The 18,055-nt window shown below is 52.7% G+C and overlaps 8 protein-coding genes across 8 annotated transcripts; 4 read left to right on the plus strand and 4 right to left on the minus strand.

The window, feature by feature from the left end:
• Positions 1 to 1,319: 1,319 nt before the first annotated feature.
• BBA_06183 (RNA polymerase III subunit C17) lies at positions 1,320 to 1,843 on the plus strand (the record flags this gene model as incomplete). The annotated part of the gene is made up of 2 exons (XM_008601280.1): positions 1,320 to 1,451; positions 1,520 to 1,843. 2 exons carry the CDS (start codon positions 1,320 to 1,322, stop codon positions 1,841 to 1,843), a joined length of 456 nt encoding a protein of 151 aa, XP_008599502.1.
• A 49-nt stretch (positions 1,844 to 1,892) lies between these two features.
• Positions 1,893 to 2,585, minus strand: BBA_06184 (transforming protein rho; the record flags this gene model as incomplete). The annotated part of the gene is made up of 3 exons (XM_008601281.1): positions 1,893 to 2,174; positions 2,235 to 2,448; positions 2,512 to 2,585. The coding sequence occupies 3 exons, from the start codon at positions 2,583 to 2,585 to the stop codon at positions 1,893 to 1,895; spliced, it is 570 nt and encodes a 189-aa protein (XP_008599503.1).
• A 416-nt stretch (positions 2,586 to 3,001) lies between these two features.
• Positions 3,002 to 5,460, plus strand: BBA_06185 (pseudouridine synthase 3; the record flags this gene model as incomplete). The annotated part of the gene is made up of 3 exons (XM_008601282.1): positions 3,002 to 4,659; positions 4,730 to 4,757; positions 4,816 to 5,460. 3 exons carry the CDS (start codon positions 3,002 to 3,004, stop codon positions 5,458 to 5,460), a joined length of 2,331 nt encoding a protein of 776 aa, XP_008599504.1.
• Positions 5,461 to 6,608: 1,148 nt separating this feature from the next.
• Positions 6,609 to 8,844, plus strand: BBA_06186 (Catalase-like domain, heme-dependent; the record flags this gene model as incomplete). The annotated part of the gene is made up of 2 exons (XM_008601283.1): positions 6,609 to 6,788; positions 6,850 to 8,844. 2 exons carry the CDS (start codon positions 6,609 to 6,611, stop codon positions 8,842 to 8,844), a joined length of 2,175 nt encoding a protein of 724 aa, XP_008599505.1.
• Positions 8,845 to 9,354: 510 nt separating this feature from the next.
• Positions 9,355 to 10,000, plus strand: BBA_06187 (uncharacterized protein; the record flags this gene model as incomplete). Its single annotated transcript, XM_008601284.1, has 2 exons — positions 9,355 to 9,593; positions 9,676 to 10,000. The coding sequence occupies 2 exons, from the start codon at positions 9,355 to 9,357 to the stop codon at positions 9,998 to 10,000; spliced, it is 564 nt and encodes a 187-aa protein (XP_008599506.1).
• A 147-nt stretch (positions 10,001 to 10,147) lies between these two features.
• Positions 10,148 to 10,699, minus strand: BBA_06188 (GCN5-related N-acetyltransferase; the record flags this gene model as incomplete). Its single annotated transcript, XM_008601285.1, has 1 exon — positions 10,148 to 10,699. One exon carries the CDS (start codon positions 10,697 to 10,699, stop codon positions 10,148 to 10,150), a length of 552 nt encoding a protein of 183 aa, XP_008599507.1.
• Positions 10,700 to 12,301: 1,602 nt separating this feature from the next.
• On the minus strand, positions 12,302 to 12,705 carry BBA_06189 (RNA-binding protein 39; the record flags this gene model as incomplete). Its single annotated transcript, XM_008601286.1, has 3 exons — positions 12,302 to 12,391; positions 12,518 to 12,590; positions 12,659 to 12,705. 3 exons carry the CDS (start codon positions 12,703 to 12,705, stop codon positions 12,302 to 12,304), a joined length of 210 nt encoding a protein of 69 aa, XP_008599508.1.
• Positions 12,706 to 13,642: 937 nt separating this feature from the next.
• Positions 13,643 to 17,327, minus strand: BBA_06190 (potassium/sodium efflux P-type ATPase; the record flags this gene model as incomplete). The annotated part of the gene is made up of 3 exons (XM_008601287.1): positions 13,643 to 15,744; positions 15,798 to 16,683; positions 17,061 to 17,327. 3 exons carry the CDS (start codon positions 17,325 to 17,327, stop codon positions 13,643 to 13,645), a joined length of 3,255 nt encoding a protein of 1,084 aa, XP_008599509.1.
• Between the last annotated feature and the right edge of the window lie 728 nt (positions 17,328 to 18,055).

Consider the following 18,055-nt stretch of genomic DNA (forward strand, 5'->3'; position numbering starts at 1 on the left):
GGACAGCTTTTTTTTTTCCGGGCTGCGTCACACCGAATGCGGACCAGGACGGACCAGACACGCGAGGCGAGAGATGGCAGAAGGGAAAAAAAATGCGGAAAATCTCAACAGCTGGCGAGCTTGGTCAAGACCAGCAGGCGCAGGAGATGACGGAAAGCGTAGAGAGGATGGAGGGCGTTGATTAAAGCAGCATTGTGATGGATAAAGTAAAAAGAAACGGGAAAAAATAAGAGGGCCGAAAAGCTGAAGAGGGCGGCCTGAGTCAAGTTTTTGGCGCACGCAGTGCAGCTTCCGTCCCCCGCCTCTCCACTGTAGAGGAAAAAAAAGAGAAGAGGCTGCAGGAAGCTGCCTACACGTTTGTTTAGTGGGGTAAATTGGTTACATTGCCCTGGATAATACGGATTAATTGACAGCGACTTTTTTTATTACATGGGACGTCATTGGCTGTTTGCGCGCGCAGCCTTGGTGTTGAGCCTTTGAAATGGTTCTTTATAACCGATTTGCCGGTACGAGTTATGAGCTTCGTTACCTGCACGACTCAGGTGGCAGCTGAACTAATACCATACGGGTTTCAGAACACAGGCTGCAGACTAACTTGTCAATGTCTCGGCTGCGGATTGATATTTCGTCATTGCCCGTTTGCGCTGTAACGATGCAGCCGTTTACGGTTGCTTATGTAATCCGGCAGCGAATATGAATCCATGGACTGTATACATGATGATGTCAATTCCCAGCCTGATGCAATGTCATGTGTATTAAGATGATAGAGACTTCTGTCTTTGAGTGCCAACATCAATTGCAGTTCTTGTTCAAGGTACGCAGGTGATGACTCGATCTTATAGTTGGAAATGTGCCCCGCGCAGTTGCGAGGAGCCTTGTGACGGTGGGTTTGGCACCAACTCTTTCTTGCGGTCAAACGTCCATGGCTCTTCGGAGTAAAAACTATCTGCCGTGTATCGGAAGAAATCGAAGTTTCCTGTCAGTTCTTATAAAGACTCAATGAAACTCTAATCAAGAAGAATGGACATAACGGTCGACAAATATCTAATAGCATCTACGAGTTTTGGGCGATCAGAACAACGCTAAAGCACGCTAGCAGGTGCAGCGCATCACGTACACTGACCTGCCAGGCTGTGATTGGCTCTGCCAGGGCGGGCAGTTCGAGCCTCTGTTCTGCCACAAAAAAAAAAGAAAAAGTTGGGCAAGCTCCATTCCACCACGCGAGGCTGATCAACAGACAATTACTGGCATTTCAAACTGTTTGCCAAATTCCCCGCCTAAGCTCCCATAACACATGTCAACAGCTAGCATCCGCCGCCATGAAGATTATCGAGGCCCAGTCTGCCGTCCTCTCCAACTACGAGGTGTACCAGCATGTAGCTGCTCAAAAGGACCAGTACAAAAAGACCAAGCGTCGTGGACCCCCCAACATGGAAACCGTTGCTCGTGAAGTATGATTCTGTTGAATCGGAGAAAAGTACAGCTCCTCTCTCTGATTTCCCTCTCTAACCTGCTACAGCTGCTCCAGTACCTTCGCACCGCGCCCAGTCCTCTCAGCCAAACGCCCATTACCTACACGCCCTCGTGCATCAAGACTCTCATTGAGCGCCTGCAGCCCTTTGAGCTGTCCAAAGGCGAAGTCGTCATGATACTCAACCTGAGACCTTCCTCCGTCGCAGCTCTCAACACCGTCATAGAAGATATGGGTGAGCGATATACCGAGGACGAACAGGAACAGCTAGTCACCATCATCTCCGAGGTTCTTGGCCAATTTGACGAGCCTGAGCCCCAAGAGGCTGCCGACGGCGACACATCTATGCAAGACCCGGACGCAGCCTCTTGAAGCCACAATATTGCAAAGTCAACCGTGACGCCAACTGCGCGCTGTTTCTTTACATAATGATGCAGCCAGCTTCGCTCTGCCCGCCAGCTGCTGTGGTAGTCTTTACGGCCGTTGCACAAATATCCTCAAACGTGAGTTTGATGAGCTCGCCTGTCAAAGCCGAACACTCCACATAGCGATCAGCTCTTAGACTCTGCGCCATCTGATAGGCTTCTTGTGGATAGATGATGCCGTTAGGGTCCGTCTCCGACCGCAGGTCTCGCTTCAAGCCCAGGATGACAATCGGCAGACCGTCGATGCGAGGAAAGGCCCTCTTTACTTCGTCAATCCACTACATGTCACATCAGTACATTACCCTCGGCAGTTGCCGCAGGAGGTCCGGATTACTCACATAACGCTTCATGTTGAGCAGACTCAGACGCTGGCTAATATCAAAACAAATGACAACCACATCCGGATCCAGCACACGCCAATTTTCAGGACTCGACGTGTCTTGAAATTCTAGCCGATAGCTTTTCCGAGACAAATTCACATTGAAGATGAATGGCTGATCAATGTCGCGCAGCAGCGGGATCGGATTCACATTCTCACCCGCGCTGAGCCGCCTATCTCGGCTGTCAGTCACATACGCCAGACCCCAATGTATAGATAGATAGCGAGATACATACGATAAAAACGTCGTCTTGCCGCATTTCTCGTCGCCCACTAGCAGTAGCTTGATTGTTTCTACGTCGATTGCCATTTTGGCGCATTGTGTAGAGTTTGGCATCCCAACTTGACAGCGGCCTGTTGAGAGATAAGGCCGGCTGCCCGCTGATAGTGGCTTTTCGCGTCGCGCTAGACTTTGAACAGTTCACCCACCTGGCCACTGACCATCTGGCAGTGCCACCCAAGAGTCCAAGACTCACAACTCGAAGCCCCAGTTTTACCCTCTGGGGCTCTGCCGCAAGTTTCTTTCCAATGAGAGCAGCACACTAAAAGGAAGACGTTTCTTTAAAATTTATACATGATTTTATGAAGGCGTTTCTGCGGGCAAGAAGGCCGAGTTGCTGCGCCGAAGCTCTCGCTCCAGTTACACGCACGCCGCGGCCCTGCGCAGGCTTTTCAAGCACCCCGCCAGCAGCGTACCCCAAAGGCGAAGCCAAGTCGCAGAAGAAGATGGATCCCTCAAACTACAACAGCTGGACTAAACTCGGTCTGGTTGAAAGGGTACGACAGCTAGAGGCCGAACTGCAAAGGAGACCAGCGGCACCAGAACCAAAGCCTACAGCTTCGCCGCATGGCGATGCAGAGGCGGCGGAGGCCCCTGGGTCGACAAAGCCCAAGGTCAAGCGCAAGATGGACCCCTCAAAGTACTCGACTCGCTTCATCGCCCTGAAGTTGGCCTATCTCGGTAAGAACTATGGAGGGTTCGAATTTCAGGCCGTGGGAAACCAGCCGACTATCGAGGAGGAGCTTTGGAACGCCTTGACAAAGGCGTGCCTCATCTTCCCAGAGGACGAAAAGATTGTTGACTTTAACATTTGCGAATACTCCAAGTGCGGGCGCACCGATAGAGGAGTGAGCGCATTCGGGCAGGTCATTGGCATTCGCGTAAGGAGCAACAAGCCGCTGCCCAAAGAGGCCAAGCAGACAGTAGACGGAGTCGCAACGGAAGACCAGACAGAAGGCCAAGAACAGGAAGCAAAGGAGAGGCCGTTTGACCCCATCGCAGACGAGATACCCTATCCCATGGTTCTCAACAGACTACTACCTCCTGAAATAAGGATCTTGGCGTGGTGCCCCTCGCCGCCACCCGATTTCTCTGCCCGCTTCTCCTGCCGCGAGCGTCAGTACCGCTACTTCTTCACGCAGCCCGCCTTTGCCCCCGAGCCTTCTGACGACGGTGGCGGCGGCGCCAAGTCTGGCTGGCTGGACATTGCTGCAATGCGCGACGCGGCGAAGCGCTTCGAGGGCGAGCAAGACTTTCGCAACGTGTGCAAGGTCGACCCCGCCAAGCTCATCACCAACTGGTCGCGCACCATTTTCGAGTCGGACATTGTCGAGGTTCAGGACGCGGCCACTGCGCTGCCCTACGTCACCGGCGCTGGTTTCTCGCCTGCTCACCTTGAGAAAGGCGGCAAGTTTCCTCGGGTCTACTACTTTCACGTGCGCGGGTCGGCGTTTTTGTGGCACCAGATCCGGCACATGGTTGCGGTGCTGTTCCTCGTCGGGCAGGGCCTCGAGAAGCCGTCCATCGTCACGGAGCTTCTTGATGTGGACAAGTACCCGCGGAAACCGGGATACGCCATGGCCGACGAGGTGCCGCTCGTGCTGTGGGACTGCGTGTTTCCGGATCTCGCAAGAGCGGACGAGGCGCCGCTGTCGGCGAGCAACAGGCATGTTGACACGATGCAGTGGATCTACGCGGGGGCGGAGACTTCGTCCAAGATGCGCACCGGCCAGTTTGGACCGTTTGGCGCGCTCGATGGCATGTGGAAGGTGTGGCGTGGGCATAAAATGGACGAGCTGCTGTCGAGCCGGCTGCTCCAGCTCATGGCGGAGCAAGCCTCGAGCGACGGTGATGGGGCAGATGCTACAAAGAAGCTGTCCGAGAAGCCGCAGTCGAATAAAAAATCGGCGCAGAGTGTCCGGCTGTACGAGGGCGGCAACACGGGACGCCCAGCGGGCAAGTACGTGCCGATGAAGAACAAGGATAAGCTCGAGTCGCCGGATGAGTTGAACGACAAGTATGCGCGGCGCAAGGGATTTGTGGATGCGGCGGATATGCGCGCCAGACGCAACGAGGCCAAAGATGCTGTCATGCAAGAGGGCGAGTAGATTTTATAGAAAACTCAGATACCAGACAAAGAGAGTGTGTTGCCGGTATGGTATGAAACATTACAGCTTGTTTGAGCTGTGTAACTCTATGAACGTGTCGTGATCGGCGTGATATTATACATGAAACCCTTCCCTTCCCTTTCTCTTCACAGAACCGGCGTCTTGTCATCCCTCTGTTCCCACAGGCACTCCCTCGCCCCGCGCCAAACCGCCTCGACGATGCGCCTCCTCGGCAGCAGCCCCGGAAACACCACCACCAAGTCCTCCTCGCCCTCGACCACCACAATCAGGTAATACCGGACCTCGAACCCGCGAAACGCCTCATTCACCAGAATATCGCGAATCTTTTCCGTCGGAATGAACCTCGTCGCCGCGCCCGCAAAGTAGCTCGCCGCGCTCTCGCGCGTCTGCACACCAAGCCCGCGCATCACCAGCAAGCTCTCCTCGGCGTGCACGCGCCGCGACAGCGTGCGCAGCACCAGCGCGGCGCCCGGGAGCAGCACCGGCAGCGGCACGGCGGCGGCGAGTCGGCGCAGGGACTGGCCCGCCGGGGAGCGGTGCAGCGCGTCGAGCGCCCAGACGAGCGTGGCCGGGGTGAAGAGGTCCTCCTGCGGGAGGGCGAGCGGCAGGGCGGGGAGCGGCGCGGCGTAGGGGGAACAGGACCAGCGCGCTTCGAGAAGGAGCACGGTGAGGAGCGAGAGGGCGAGGCGCAGGAGGACGAGCACAAGGCCCAGGAGACGAAGGGCGAGCGTGGGCGGGGGCTGCGTGGTGACGGTGAATTCGGTGGTGGTGGGTGAGGGCCGCCGGATTTGGAGACGGGGTGGTGTGGTGAGCATAATGATGGCTCAGCTCGGTAGAGGGTTTTTGTTCTTTTGTAAGAAGCGTCAAGCCATGGCTTGTTGTAAAGATAAGTTGAAGCTGCATCGATGAAGCATATCAAAGCTCCTGGATGGTTTGGCAGCAAAATAAAGTGGGGAGCTCAGGACCCCACAAACCGAAGAAAGGGAGGGGGGGGGGTATATAGTGCACAATAGCTGGCTCTTTTTCCGGCTGTAGTGGCTCAACTGGGAAACTTCTCGTACTTTTCTCATCTTGCAACCGCACCAAATACCGTCAGATCCCCCTCTGCGGCGCCCAGCCCGAACGCCGCGGTGGCCGCCCGCTCGCATGGGCAACCTGCGATTTGCCGGTACACAGGCAGCGTCAAACCTGCCCGCGGCCCTCAGCACTGGAGATGACCCTTGAGGGAGGCTTCACTCTGCAGAGAACTCTCCCCCGTCGCGTGGCGGGCTGGATTACGACCCGGAGGGGAATTTTGGGCTGGTTGTGTGAGAAGGAGAAATCAACCAAGTTATTTTTTTGCCGATCGTGATAAAATCATATTTAAAGTATTTTTTTTCCGTCTCGGGGTTTCGAACACTCTATGCGTACCATGGTTTTCTTCTACTTTACTCCTCTAAGCTTGTGTTTTCTTTTTCGGCTTTTATGTCGCTAAAGCGGCGAAACATATATGTGCCGTGTAGTTCTCGCCTGCCTTTGACATCATGACATTCTTCTGACCTAGCGTACCTTATGCTGGGAAATAAAAGAACGTGGTTGTAGAAGGATATGTCGAGATAATTAACGTGGGAACGGAATTAGAGCGGCTTTAGTGTGTAACCAGCACTTGGCCGGATTCTTGCATCACCGTTGCGTCTACGATCCGTCATGCAATTGCTGTATTTCCCCACATAACGGTCGCCTAATACGAAAGTGATATATACACGTAGTGGCAATCATTGATGTCATGATATATCAAATCACTGTCTAATAACCTGTCTGGGATTGGCCGCTCAATCTATCGAGTGCTCCGCTACCTCTGTATAAATACCGACGTATTTGTGTTCTGGCTGAATGCATGCTTCTACTACCGCAGCAACCTTTCACGTAGAATCAGAAATTCATTATGAAAGCCGCGCAAGTGAAAGCCGAGCAGCTGAGCTCCAACACCGTGGAGCCATCGCAAGAGTCAAGAATCACGAGCGATTTTGGCACAAAGCAGTCAAATACCGATGACTGGCTCCGTGTCGCCAATGGCGACAAGACAGGCCCCTCGCTTCTTGAGGATGTCTTTGCCAGAGAAAAGGTATGCCCAACCGTTGTACTAGAAAAAAAAAAAATAACGTGAAATACTCACCATTTTCTAGATCCACAGATTCGATCATGAGCGCATCCCCGAGCGTGTAGTTCATGCTCGTGGCGCCGGAGCTTTTGGCACATTTCGACTGTTCGAGTCTGCCGAAGATGTAACACATGCGGGCGTCTTGACCGACACATCACGAGAGACTCCTTTATTTGTCAGATTCTCCACGGTGCTCGGAAGCAGAGGCTCAGCCGACACGGTCCGTGATGTTCGCGGATTCGCTGTCAAGATGTACACTGATGAAGGCAACTGGGACATTGTCGGCAACAACATCCCCGTCTTCTTCATTCAGGACGCTATGAAATTCCCCGACATTATTCATGCGGGAAAACCAGAACCAGACGGCGAAATTCCCCAGGCACAGTCGGCACACAACAACTTCTGGGACTTTATGTATATGCACTCGGAAGCTACGCACATGTTCATGTGGGCCATGTCGGATCGTGCCATTCCTAGATCCTATCGCATGATGCAGGGATTTGGTGTCAATACATTTACCCTGGTGAATGCCCAAGGCAAGCGCCATTTCGTAAAGTTTCACTTTACACCAGAGCTAGGCGTGCACTCACTTGTTTGGGACGAGGCCCTCAAAATTGGTGGCCAGGATCCCGACTTTCACCGAAAGGATTTGATGGAAGCTATTGAGAACGGCGCATATCCCAAGTGGAAGTTTGGCATCCAGACCATTCCTGAAGGCGAAGAAGACAAGTTTGAGTTTGACGTTTTGGATGCGACCAAGGTCTGGCCCGAGGACCTGGTGCCAATCCGATATATTGGCGAGCTCGAGCTCAACCGCAACGTCGATGAGTATTTCACGGAGACGGAGCAGGTTGCGTTTTGCACTAGCCACATTGTGCCTGGCATCGGCTTCTCTGACGACCCCCTCCTGCAAGGCCGCAACTTTTCCTACCAAGACACGCAGCTGAGCCGTCTGGGCATCAACTGGGAAGAGCTGCCCATCAACAAGCCCGTCTGCCCCATGATGAATTTCAACCGCGACGGCGCGATGCGCCACCGCATCTCCAAGGGCAAGTTCAACTACTGGCCCAACCGCGGCGAGGTCCAGCCGCCGGCGGCCACGTCCGAGGGCGGCTACCACGACCACGCCCAGCAGGTCGGCGGGATCAAGGTGCGCGGCAAGAGCAAAAAGTTCAAGGAGCACGTCTCGCAGGCGCAGCTCTTTTACAACTCGCTCGCGCCGATTGAGCGCAAGCACCTGCAGGCGGCGCTCGCCTTTGAGCTGGACCACTGCGACGACGCCGTCGTGTACACGCGCATGACCAAGAGGCTCGCCGAGATTGACCCTCAGCTGGGCGAGACGGTTGCGCAAATGGTGGGCGGCCCTGCGCCGCCGCAGCCGGCCAAGAAGAACCACGGAAAAAAGGCCTCTGGGCTGAGCCAACTCGAGTACGTGCCCAAAAACGTCACGATTGAGTCGCGCAAGGTGGCCATTCTCATTGCGGATGGCTACGACGCCACCGCCTTTGCCGCCATGCTGGGCGCCCTCAAAGGCGCCAAGGCCATTCCCGTCATCATCGGCCCGCGCCGCTCCGCCATCTACGCCGCCGGCGAGGACCACGGCTCCAGCAAGGGCGTCGTGCCCGACCACCACTTTGAGGGCCAGCGCAGCACCCTCTTTGACGCGCTCTTCATCCCCGGCGGCGAAAACGCCATCAAGCAGCTCACCAGCAAAGGACGCGCGGTGCAGTACGTGCGCGAGGCGTTTGGCCACCTCAAGACCGTCGCCGCGACGGGCGAGGGCGTGCGGATGCTGGAAAAGGCGATTCAGCTGGACCAGGTCAGGCTCTCGGACGGCGCCGAGTCCGTCTCTAGCTACGGCGTCGTGTCCTTGCGGAAGCCGACGCCGGAGAGTCTGGGCCAGGTCGTGCAGGCGGTCAAGAATGCAAAGACGTTTTTGGACCAGTTTGTGTATGCGGTCAGCGAGCACAGATGCTGGGACCGCGAGCTGGACGGGCTGATTGATCTTGTCGCCTACTAGTGTAGGCTTCTATGAAGTAAAATAGCACTCAAGTTGATAACCCACTCAGTACATGTAATAATACACGCCGATCGATACCTGCTTAAAACTGTTTTCTTCTTGCGTCTTTTGAAGACTTGTCTTGTGTGTCGCGCCCTAGCTTTACTGCGCTCTCAAGTTGATACACCGCAGATACAAAAGATAAGCTCTGGCAAAGACTGATGACTCAACGAATGGGCAAAGGCAAGTTTGACTGCAAAATTCTTGCAACGTTCCATAATTGTCCCCGGTTTTCAATACTGGACCAGTGCAACCCGCGATACGTCTGACCAAAAGCTCCGGCGACTGGAGATGCTAGGTCTTTCATCATTCTTGCGTACTTTATGACGCTTCCAATGACTCTCCATTGAATTGTACTAAATTGGGTTCTATCATAGAGATATAAAGGAACCGGGAATAGCCTGCAATAAATCAAGATTTACCGACAAATTAAATTATATTACGTTATACATTAGGATATACTTTACAACAATGGCTTCCGACTTTACAGCAATCGCCAACCAGGCCGAGGCCGACCTCAACACCTACCAGTCCAAGACGGGCGCCGCACGATCCCAAGGTCTGGATGAGGCTGGTGTAAACTCCATGGCCGAGAAGAAGTTTGAGGGCCGCGGTGCTCAGGTCAACTACGGCGATGAGCTCAGCACCAGCGGCAGTTTCAACAAGCGCATCCCTCCTAGTGAAGGTGGCGTGCTAGACGACAGAGGAAGGTGAGGCCAAAAAAAAAATTGAAAATGCATCACCGACTTGTATAAGTCATGATTTGATTAACAACTTTTCTGTGTATCTTAGACAATCCAAAGGCGAGCAGTTTGACGACACGGAAAGGTCGCTGGACAAGCTCAATCAACCTTCCAAACACACGGCCACCAATGACAATGACGTTGTCCCGGACGCCGGAGTTTCGCCCGTGAGTGGCCGTGGCGGTCAGGACGACATTGCCACCAAGGGCCAAAAGGCCCAAGTCTCCAACGTTGGCACGAATCCGCCGGGACCTGGGGGAAGTATCTACAAGGGCAGGCAGCACGACCCGGAGAGCGTTCCGGATCGCAATTCGGCGCAGGGTTACATTCAGCCGGAGAGTGCGGTGGAGGCTGGTCGGGAGACGAGGCAGTAAATGTGTGTGTGTGGCAGTGAAAATGAGAGGGTCTTTTGATTTTTGGTGTAATGACAAAAAAAGTACTACATTAGATAGACCTTTGATGCTGCAACAAAATTGCAATTGATGCATGATTGAAAGTAGCTGGCCCCAAGTTGGCAGAAATCATTGTTTCTGCAAGTCCAGTCCCATCTCAATCTCGCCATATTCATCCATCGGCTCAACATCTCGAAACCCAAGCTTATAGTAAAACCGATACGGCGAATACCGAGCCTCCACCGGCGGCTTCCCACCCCGCGCCGCCTTTCCTTCCGGACTCGCCGACAGCAGCCTTAGCATCTGTGTCCCCGGATGATTCTCCCGCACGTGCTCGACCGCCAAGCGCACCGCCCGCGCACCAAACCCTAAACCTTGGTAGCGGCTGTCAATCATGAAGCGCCAGATGCTGCACCACGCGTCCGGGTCCCAGATGGACATCATGAGAAAGCCGACGGGCGTGCCGGGGGCGTCGTCGGCGTAGACGGCGCGCACCCACGCGTCGGGCGAGTAGTGCGCCTCGCAGAGGGAGCGCGCGTTGGACGAGACGTTGCCGCGCTGGCCGTCGCGCATGTCCAGGTCAATGACGGCGCGAAAGTTTTGCGCAGTGATTTCGCGGAGGGAGATGGGGGAGCTGGCTGTAGGGGCTGGCCGAGGCTGTTCTGAGGGGGTGGTGGTCATGGTAAATCTTTTTCTTTTTTTTTCTTGGGGGGCAAAGTTTGTACATGTAATTTACTCGGTGAAATGAAGCTGATACACGATGAAGGGAGCAGTCAACGAAAACGAATTAAATTGCTCGGACACAAAAGTGCATAGAGAAAATCAAAGCGAGGAGCAACTTGTAGGAGACTGTCATAAAAAGTAAGCCACTCGGTTAGATATAACCGTCTTTTCGAATCCCCAAGCAGGCAAGTAGTTGGTGTAAGTGCATCAATGGGCGACAACTAGTTAGTTGACAAGTGACTCACGCCGCGTCGCTTCGACTTCAGCTCTGGGAACCTATCCCGGCGTGACATTTTCCAATTTCAGCCGTGTGAATGGGGAGGGAAACTCCAGAGTTAAAGTAAGCGGGTAGTTCAAGGCCTTGGCGAGTCTTTTGAATGCATCTTTCTTTTGAGAGTCATCGACACCCGGAGCCCGATCTGGGGTATGGCCGCTCCAGGTACAGAATACTGCGCAAGGGCTGATGGCCTCCCAGCGGCTTACCAAGATTAGAGAGGAAAAGATTTCATTTCTCTCATCATTGAAAAAGCACTTTAAATGACGCTTTTTTTTTTTTTTTTGGAAGATGGATAAACTTGAATTATAAAATTTAGTAGAAATGACCTTGTAAAAATAGCCAGCATCGCAAGGCAACTTGTTGCTTTCTCATTCATTGTCTTGATGAATTTTTTTATAAAAGTAAAAAGTGCGTGCAAGATAGTTTCCAACTTTTATCCTTGTCAATATCATTTCTACTCCTCACTTGAGAAGATTTCGCCTCGGCTCTGTTTTCATCGGCTGATTTTGACACCTGTAACTACAAGTCGTCATGTTTTTCTAGGGTACCCGTCACAACACCACTAGGCACTTACCAGCAAGGCCCCTTCTACCATGGACGTATTATGGCGAACGGAATACTTCGAGCTAAAAAAAGATCACAAGGAAACAGCAAAAAAACAACATTTATCAAGTTATTTTTTGGCCAAGTTATGCTTCTCTTGATTGCAATCTACCGAACCTACCCGAAATGAGTTGTCGCGGGTGACTCTTGGTGAGCTTGAGTCCCCTTCACACCAGCACTAACAGATGCCAAGTATGCTCGGTAAGTTGCCCCTTTCCAATGTGACACTGGCATTATAAAGACTAATTTAAAAAAGAGAATAATAAGACAGACTGAGAAAGAGACAAAGGAAAATGGAATCTGAAAAAACGAGTCTGTTTCATAGATGCGATAGTGTTGGATGGCTGTAATGCTAGATAATGGCAAGGAGAGAAACAAACATGAATGAATATTTGCTCTTCTGTATTATCGACTTGATGGCCCCAAAATGCCCATCAGGAATGACAAGTCTCGCATGAACAAAGGTGATATTTAACCAGTCAGCATATCAACAAGCCCGTGGTCCCTGCTTTTCCTTGACCGCAACACCCGGTTATTTATCAATCGATTGGGAGAGTAATCCGTCTACCCCTGCCTGGAACCCTCCGAATGGTACAAAAGAAACAGTTATCGTACGTTTTTCAAGGCTGTGGTCTTTCTCAGCTTGGATTGTGATAATTTTTTTTCCCAACCATGCCCACTCACCTAGATCCATTAAGCTTTTCAATGGCCTCTTTCGCATCTTCCATGGTTGCCATTTCGACGTATCCAATTGGATCCTTTGGACTGGCCTGAATGGAAATCACGTATGACTTTCTGTTTTTACATTTGTTTGAAACAATTTTTTAGACTAGCCCCGTGTGCATTGGAATATCTATCCCATCTTCATCACCTAGGTAGGGCCTTTCATGTCTTACCACAGAGTCGACTTTACCGAATGGTTCAAACAAAGCTCGAAGCTCTTCATCGTCGACGGAATAACTCAGGCCACTTTTATGAAAATCAAAGGAAAATTAGCAATGCTGAGCATTCAAAGTGATTGATGGATTGTCCCGTACCCAACGTAAAGTCGCCGGGAAATCTTCTGCGGATTGCTTGTTTCCATCTTTGCGGTCTTTGTTTTGGAATAGTTGGGTAGAAGTAAGTCAAGTAAAAAATGTGACCTCTGTGACTGTGGACGGTTTATAAAGAGTGCTTCCTTTTTTAACCCCTTCCCCACGTCAAGCACCTTTTCGCCAACGTGGGGGGGCATCTACGGCATTAGGATAATAATGGGGAGTCGATGCGATATCTCGATCGCCGCTCGGGAAAGTCGTCTGCCAAAGATAGTAGATTGTGCGTTTTACACTGTCTTCGTAGAAGAGGAAACCACAGTGCCGCCGTTGGATTCGTCTGTGACTGTAGTTTACTGATAATCACCTGCTCTAATCCGGCATATTTGATTTTCAAAGAGATCCAATACAGTGCACATGAATGTACAGCTCACTCTGTGTGGGATCAAGTTTTGGTCCCAGTATCTTTTTCGAAAGTGGCAGGCCCTTTCGCTTATGGCTGTATCATCAAAGGCGATCATGACTTAATTATTCTTTCACAGCTCACTGCTCAAAGCTCACAAAGACATCATTGCAAGTCCAGGATTTCTGATAATTGGCCATATATTCTACGTGGCTCATCGTTGAAACGACGACGTCTCATATCATAACTAGCTAATCTATGTATACTTGCGACTCACCACTGCAGAGTTCTACAGAAACGTCAATGCAAAAAACCTTTTGCCTCAAACGCACTTTACTTGTCAAACGACCCGTGTCATAGCTGTGCTACACCAGCCAACTATGAAAGGCGAATGGCGGACTCTGTTGCCAAAACGGCACAGAGTGTGCAATGTCAAACAATAGGAAAAAGATACATGGCAAATTTGGGAGCAAAACGCTGAGACAATAACACATACTTATGCACGATTCTTTTGGTCACACGTCAAAAGAAACTGACAACCTCCGCCACCACATCTCAACCGTGAGATGGAAGATGGGGGCCTTGTGTTATTGAGCTCCGGCAGTCTTGCGCTGGTTCTTTTCGAGCAAGGCCTCGTCGCCGCTGCTGCTCTGTGTGTTGGTGCGGAAGTAGTGCCCAAAGACGCGCTCCTCAATATCGCCCTTTCGGTCGGTCATGTGCTTGCGCGCCTGGCGGCGAAAGTAGATGCGCTTGGCCCACTTCCAAGTCTCGATGCCGAGGAAGAAGAGGATGGCCTCGATGAAGACGACAGCCCACTCCCAAGAAATGGGAGCGTGCTTGAAGACCACGGTGTTGATCACGGGGATGTAGATGATGGGAAACATGGTGACGAAGCCGGCAATGATGGACCAGAAGAGGAACTTGTTGCGCCAGACATCCAGGATCCACTGCGTAAAGTAGCGCTTGCTCTTGGGTTGCATGCGGAAAAAGCTGCGGCGCAGGTTGACCATTTCCCAGGCGAGAAAGAGAGCAAACCAAGTCAGGCAGGCAAAGGTGGTCGCGCGGGCCCGGAAGACGACCTTGCAACTCTCGTGGTAGGTGTTGTTGCAGTCGTCGCCCAGATCGGCGGCGCCGCGGCCGAAGCCATAGAGGACAACGATGAACGAGCAGATGCAGAGCGCGGCCATCCATAGACCATAGACGACCATGTCAACAAGTAGCTCGGGCGTGAACACTCCCTGCTTGAGGTTTTGAGGAGGACGCTGCATGATGTCGGGCGCCGCAATCTCAAAGCCAAGACCCATGTCAGGCATACCAGAGGTAATCATGATGATCCAAAGGATTTGCACGGGGGCAAGGGGAAAGACCGAGATACCGCGAGAATCCTTAAAGGCAAGACCGATGAGAAGAGTACAAGCCTGGGCAATATTCTCAGCCAGGACATGCAGAATAAACTTTTGAATATTGTCAAACATGCGGCGACCTTCCTCGACGGCGTTGAGAATAGAAGCAAAGTTATCGTCGGTGAGAACGATATCAGAAGCTTCCTTGGCCACGTCAGAGCCAGCCTGACCCATCGCAATACCAACATCAGCACGCTTGAGGGAAGGCGAGTCGTTGACGCCATCGCCAGTCATGGCAACAAAGGCCTTGCGACGATGAAGCGCCTCGATCATGCGAACTTTGGTCTGGGGAGCGCAGCGAGCAACAACGAGTGGCAGAATGGGGAGGTTGTCAATTTCCTGATCAGTTAGTTTGTCAAAGTCGGAGGCAGCCATGACCATGGTACGGGCCACATCAGCAGCGACTTGAGAGATGCGCGAGGGCAGAATACCGACTTCCAGAGCAATGGCACGAGCAGTCTCAGGATGGTCACCAGTGAGCATGTGGACGCTGATTCCAGCCTCATGACATTGGCGGACAGACGGTGCAGACTCGGGACGAGGGGGATCATAGAGACCAATGAGGCCGCGGAAGACAAGATCCTGCTCAAAGTCGCCGCGCTCGAGCTCGGCCTCGTTGTGTTTGACGTGGGGGATGTCGCTTCGGCTAGCGAGAGCGAGAACACGCAGGCCGAGACGAGCGAGGGCTTCCATGTTCCGGAGAGTGTCTTCCTTGACTTCGTTGGTAAGCTCCGTCATCTTGTCGCCGTCAACGTAGTGCAGGCAAGAGGTGAGAACACGCTCAACAGCGCCCTTGGTATAAAGGTGCTGCTTGCCAGTGGGCTTGTGCTCAACAATTACGGACATTTTCTTGACATCAGAGTCAAAGGGAAATTCAGCAACCTCGGCCCACTCGGCATCCTTGCCATGGGAGAGGCGAAAACGGTTCCAGTTGAAGCGCGAGGCAAAGACCTGGATAGCAATTTCAGTGGGGTCACCACGGACCTGCCACTCGCCCTCGACCTGCTGGACGGCAGCAAGGTTGGCAAGAGAGGCGGCATTGAGGTATTCACGGATAGTCTCATCTTTGGTGGGCAGTTCGGCAGTGTTGATGGAGTCACCTTCAGAGTCCTCGGTGCTGAATTTAATGTCCTTGGGCTGCTCAGGCTTCAAGCCAATATCGCCAACCGTAGGGTTGAAAGGCTCGCTGGTAGTGCCGACCGAGAGGGTGCCCCGGCCGGGAATCCAGGCCTTTTTGACAATCATGTTACCCTGAGTGAGGGTTCCAGTCTTGTCCGAGCATATATCTGATGGCAAGTTAAGCCGTTGTTCTGAGATGAGGGGGTTATGATACGCTTACTAGAAACCGCGCCCAGGGCCTCGAGAGACTTGAGGTTGCGGACAATGACGTGACGCTGAACCATGCGCTTGGTACCAGCGGCCATGGTAATGGTGAGAACAACGATGAGCGAGGCCGGGATCATGGAAAGACCAGTGGCGACGGCGTAGATGATGACCTCCTGGCTGTTGCTGAAACTGTTGGCGCCGAGAACGATGATGGCGCAGATTATAGCGGTACCGAGAAGCAGAAGGGCGAGCTTGGAGAGTTTGCGCTGCAGAGGCGTTCCGACGTTGACACCGAGGAAGCGACCGACAGCATCGGAAAAGGTAAGACCCCAGGCCTCGAGCCAGCGGTGGAAGCTGGCAGAACCATCCTCGCGCCTCTTCTTGGGCTCACGACGGCGAGAGGCCTTGCCACGGAGAGCGACGGCGATCTGACCGATTTCAGTAAACATTCCAGTGGCAAAGACGACACCGATGGCGCGACCCTTTGTCACGGTAGACGACGAGTAGGCAACATTGAGACGGTCACCGGGGCCAGTGTCGGGGGCAAAGATGGTGGCCGTCTCCTTGCGGACGGGTAGGGATTCGCCGGTGAGCAGAGCCTCGTTGGTTTCAAAGTTGACGGCCTCGACGAGACGAATATCTGCGGGGATAGTGTCGCCGGTCTTGAGCTCGACGACATCACCGGGCACAATCTCGGCGGTAACTACAGTCTGGTTGGATCCGGAACGGACGGCTTGGGCGGTGGGGGAGCTGAGCGAACGCAGCGAGTCCATGGTCTTGGCAGCCTTGAACTCCTGGAGGAAGCCGACAACAATGTTGAGGACAATGACGGCGGTAATGACACCGCCTTCGATCCAGGACTTGATGGCAAAGGATGCAACCATGGCGAGGATGAGGACCTGGCGTTGTGGTTAGCACGGCTTCATTTTGTCGACTTTTCGCTGCCTCCTTCTTCGCAAATTCTCGTCGTTTCATCGAACTTGTATCTCGTCCATTGTCGGCTTTTTGTCTGCCAAGAGCCCAAGGCATTTGATGGCCGCCGGGTCGGATCCTTTTCCCCGCCCAGCTGCATGCAGCCGTTGGGTTTCGACGTGCCGCCTCCCGTGCTGGTGAGCGAACCAACCCGTGACGCTGACGGAATCCACTTGGGCTCCGCCAAGTGCATATTGGCATAACATCACGCCATGGCAGCCAATAGGAACGAAAAAGGAAAATATGAAAGCAAAGGCAATCAAGTTGTTCATCTCTCGATGCATGCCAGTGGAAGAAAACTTACCAGAGTCAATGCGTTGGCAATTTGCCCAATAAAGATCTTGAACGGCTGAACACCATCTTGCTTGCCAAACTCGTTGCGACCGTAGACATCCAAACGGGTTTTGGCCTCCTCTGGAGTCAGGCCAACTTCATGGTCGACTTGCAGCTCTCTCTCAACATCGGCATAGCTCAAGGCATGCGCAGGTGCCGACATGGGCTTGTTAGCCTGCCCGGAGACATGAGCCTGCAGGCGCTCCTGCTGCTCCTGCTGCTGCTTTCCTTGACCCATGGCCTAGGATTGCAACGCAATAGCAGGGGAAACGGGACGCAATTGAATGTCGCTGAATCGAATTGTTTGGATTGATTCGTCAGTGTGTGTATTTCTTTTCTTCTTTTTGTTTCTTGTCAGGTGTTGTTGTTTGTCGTGCAGGTGTGTAGATTCGTCGACTTTCTCAGTGTTTTGCTACCAAGCCCGTTGCAAGCAATATGACGGGGAACAAGCAGAGAAACAAGGAGAATCTAAGATGGTGAAAATGAAAAGAAGAAGGAATCTGTATCGAAAGGTGGGAGCGAGCCCAGTTTAAGAAGTCCAGCCCGTCAACAGACGACGACATAAGCCACTTCCATCTGTCGGCTCTAAATCAACGTACTCCGTACAACTGTGGGTATTTTTGGACCAGCTGGCTGGGGCAAGAAAATATGCTTGAAGTGTGGCGAGCAGTTGGGGTGCAAGATTGGATCTAGCGCCTTTGCTATAGATATTAGTTCAAACTAGTTGTCACTCCACGTTTCAAGGCAGCCATGGTGGCATGGGAATTTTCATGTCAGATACTTTTGTCTTTTCATTATTTCGAAACACACAGTATTCAGACCAGGGGTAAAGGCAACGCTGGCACATCTCAACCGATTGAATCCTCTATCAATTTTTGTTGCCCCCGGACCGCGGAGCGTGGAGCCAATGGAGTCGATGGGGAAGCCCAGACAAGTACAAGTCTTGGCGGGCTTGCCACAAAAGCA

Source organism: Beauveria bassiana, assembly GCF_000280675.1.
Source record: "Beauveria bassiana ARSEF 2860 unplaced genomic scaffold BBA_S00017, whole genome shotgun sequence".
Taxonomy (NCBI): Eukaryota; Fungi; Ascomycota; class Sordariomycetes; order Hypocreales; family Cordycipitaceae; genus Beauveria; species Beauveria bassiana.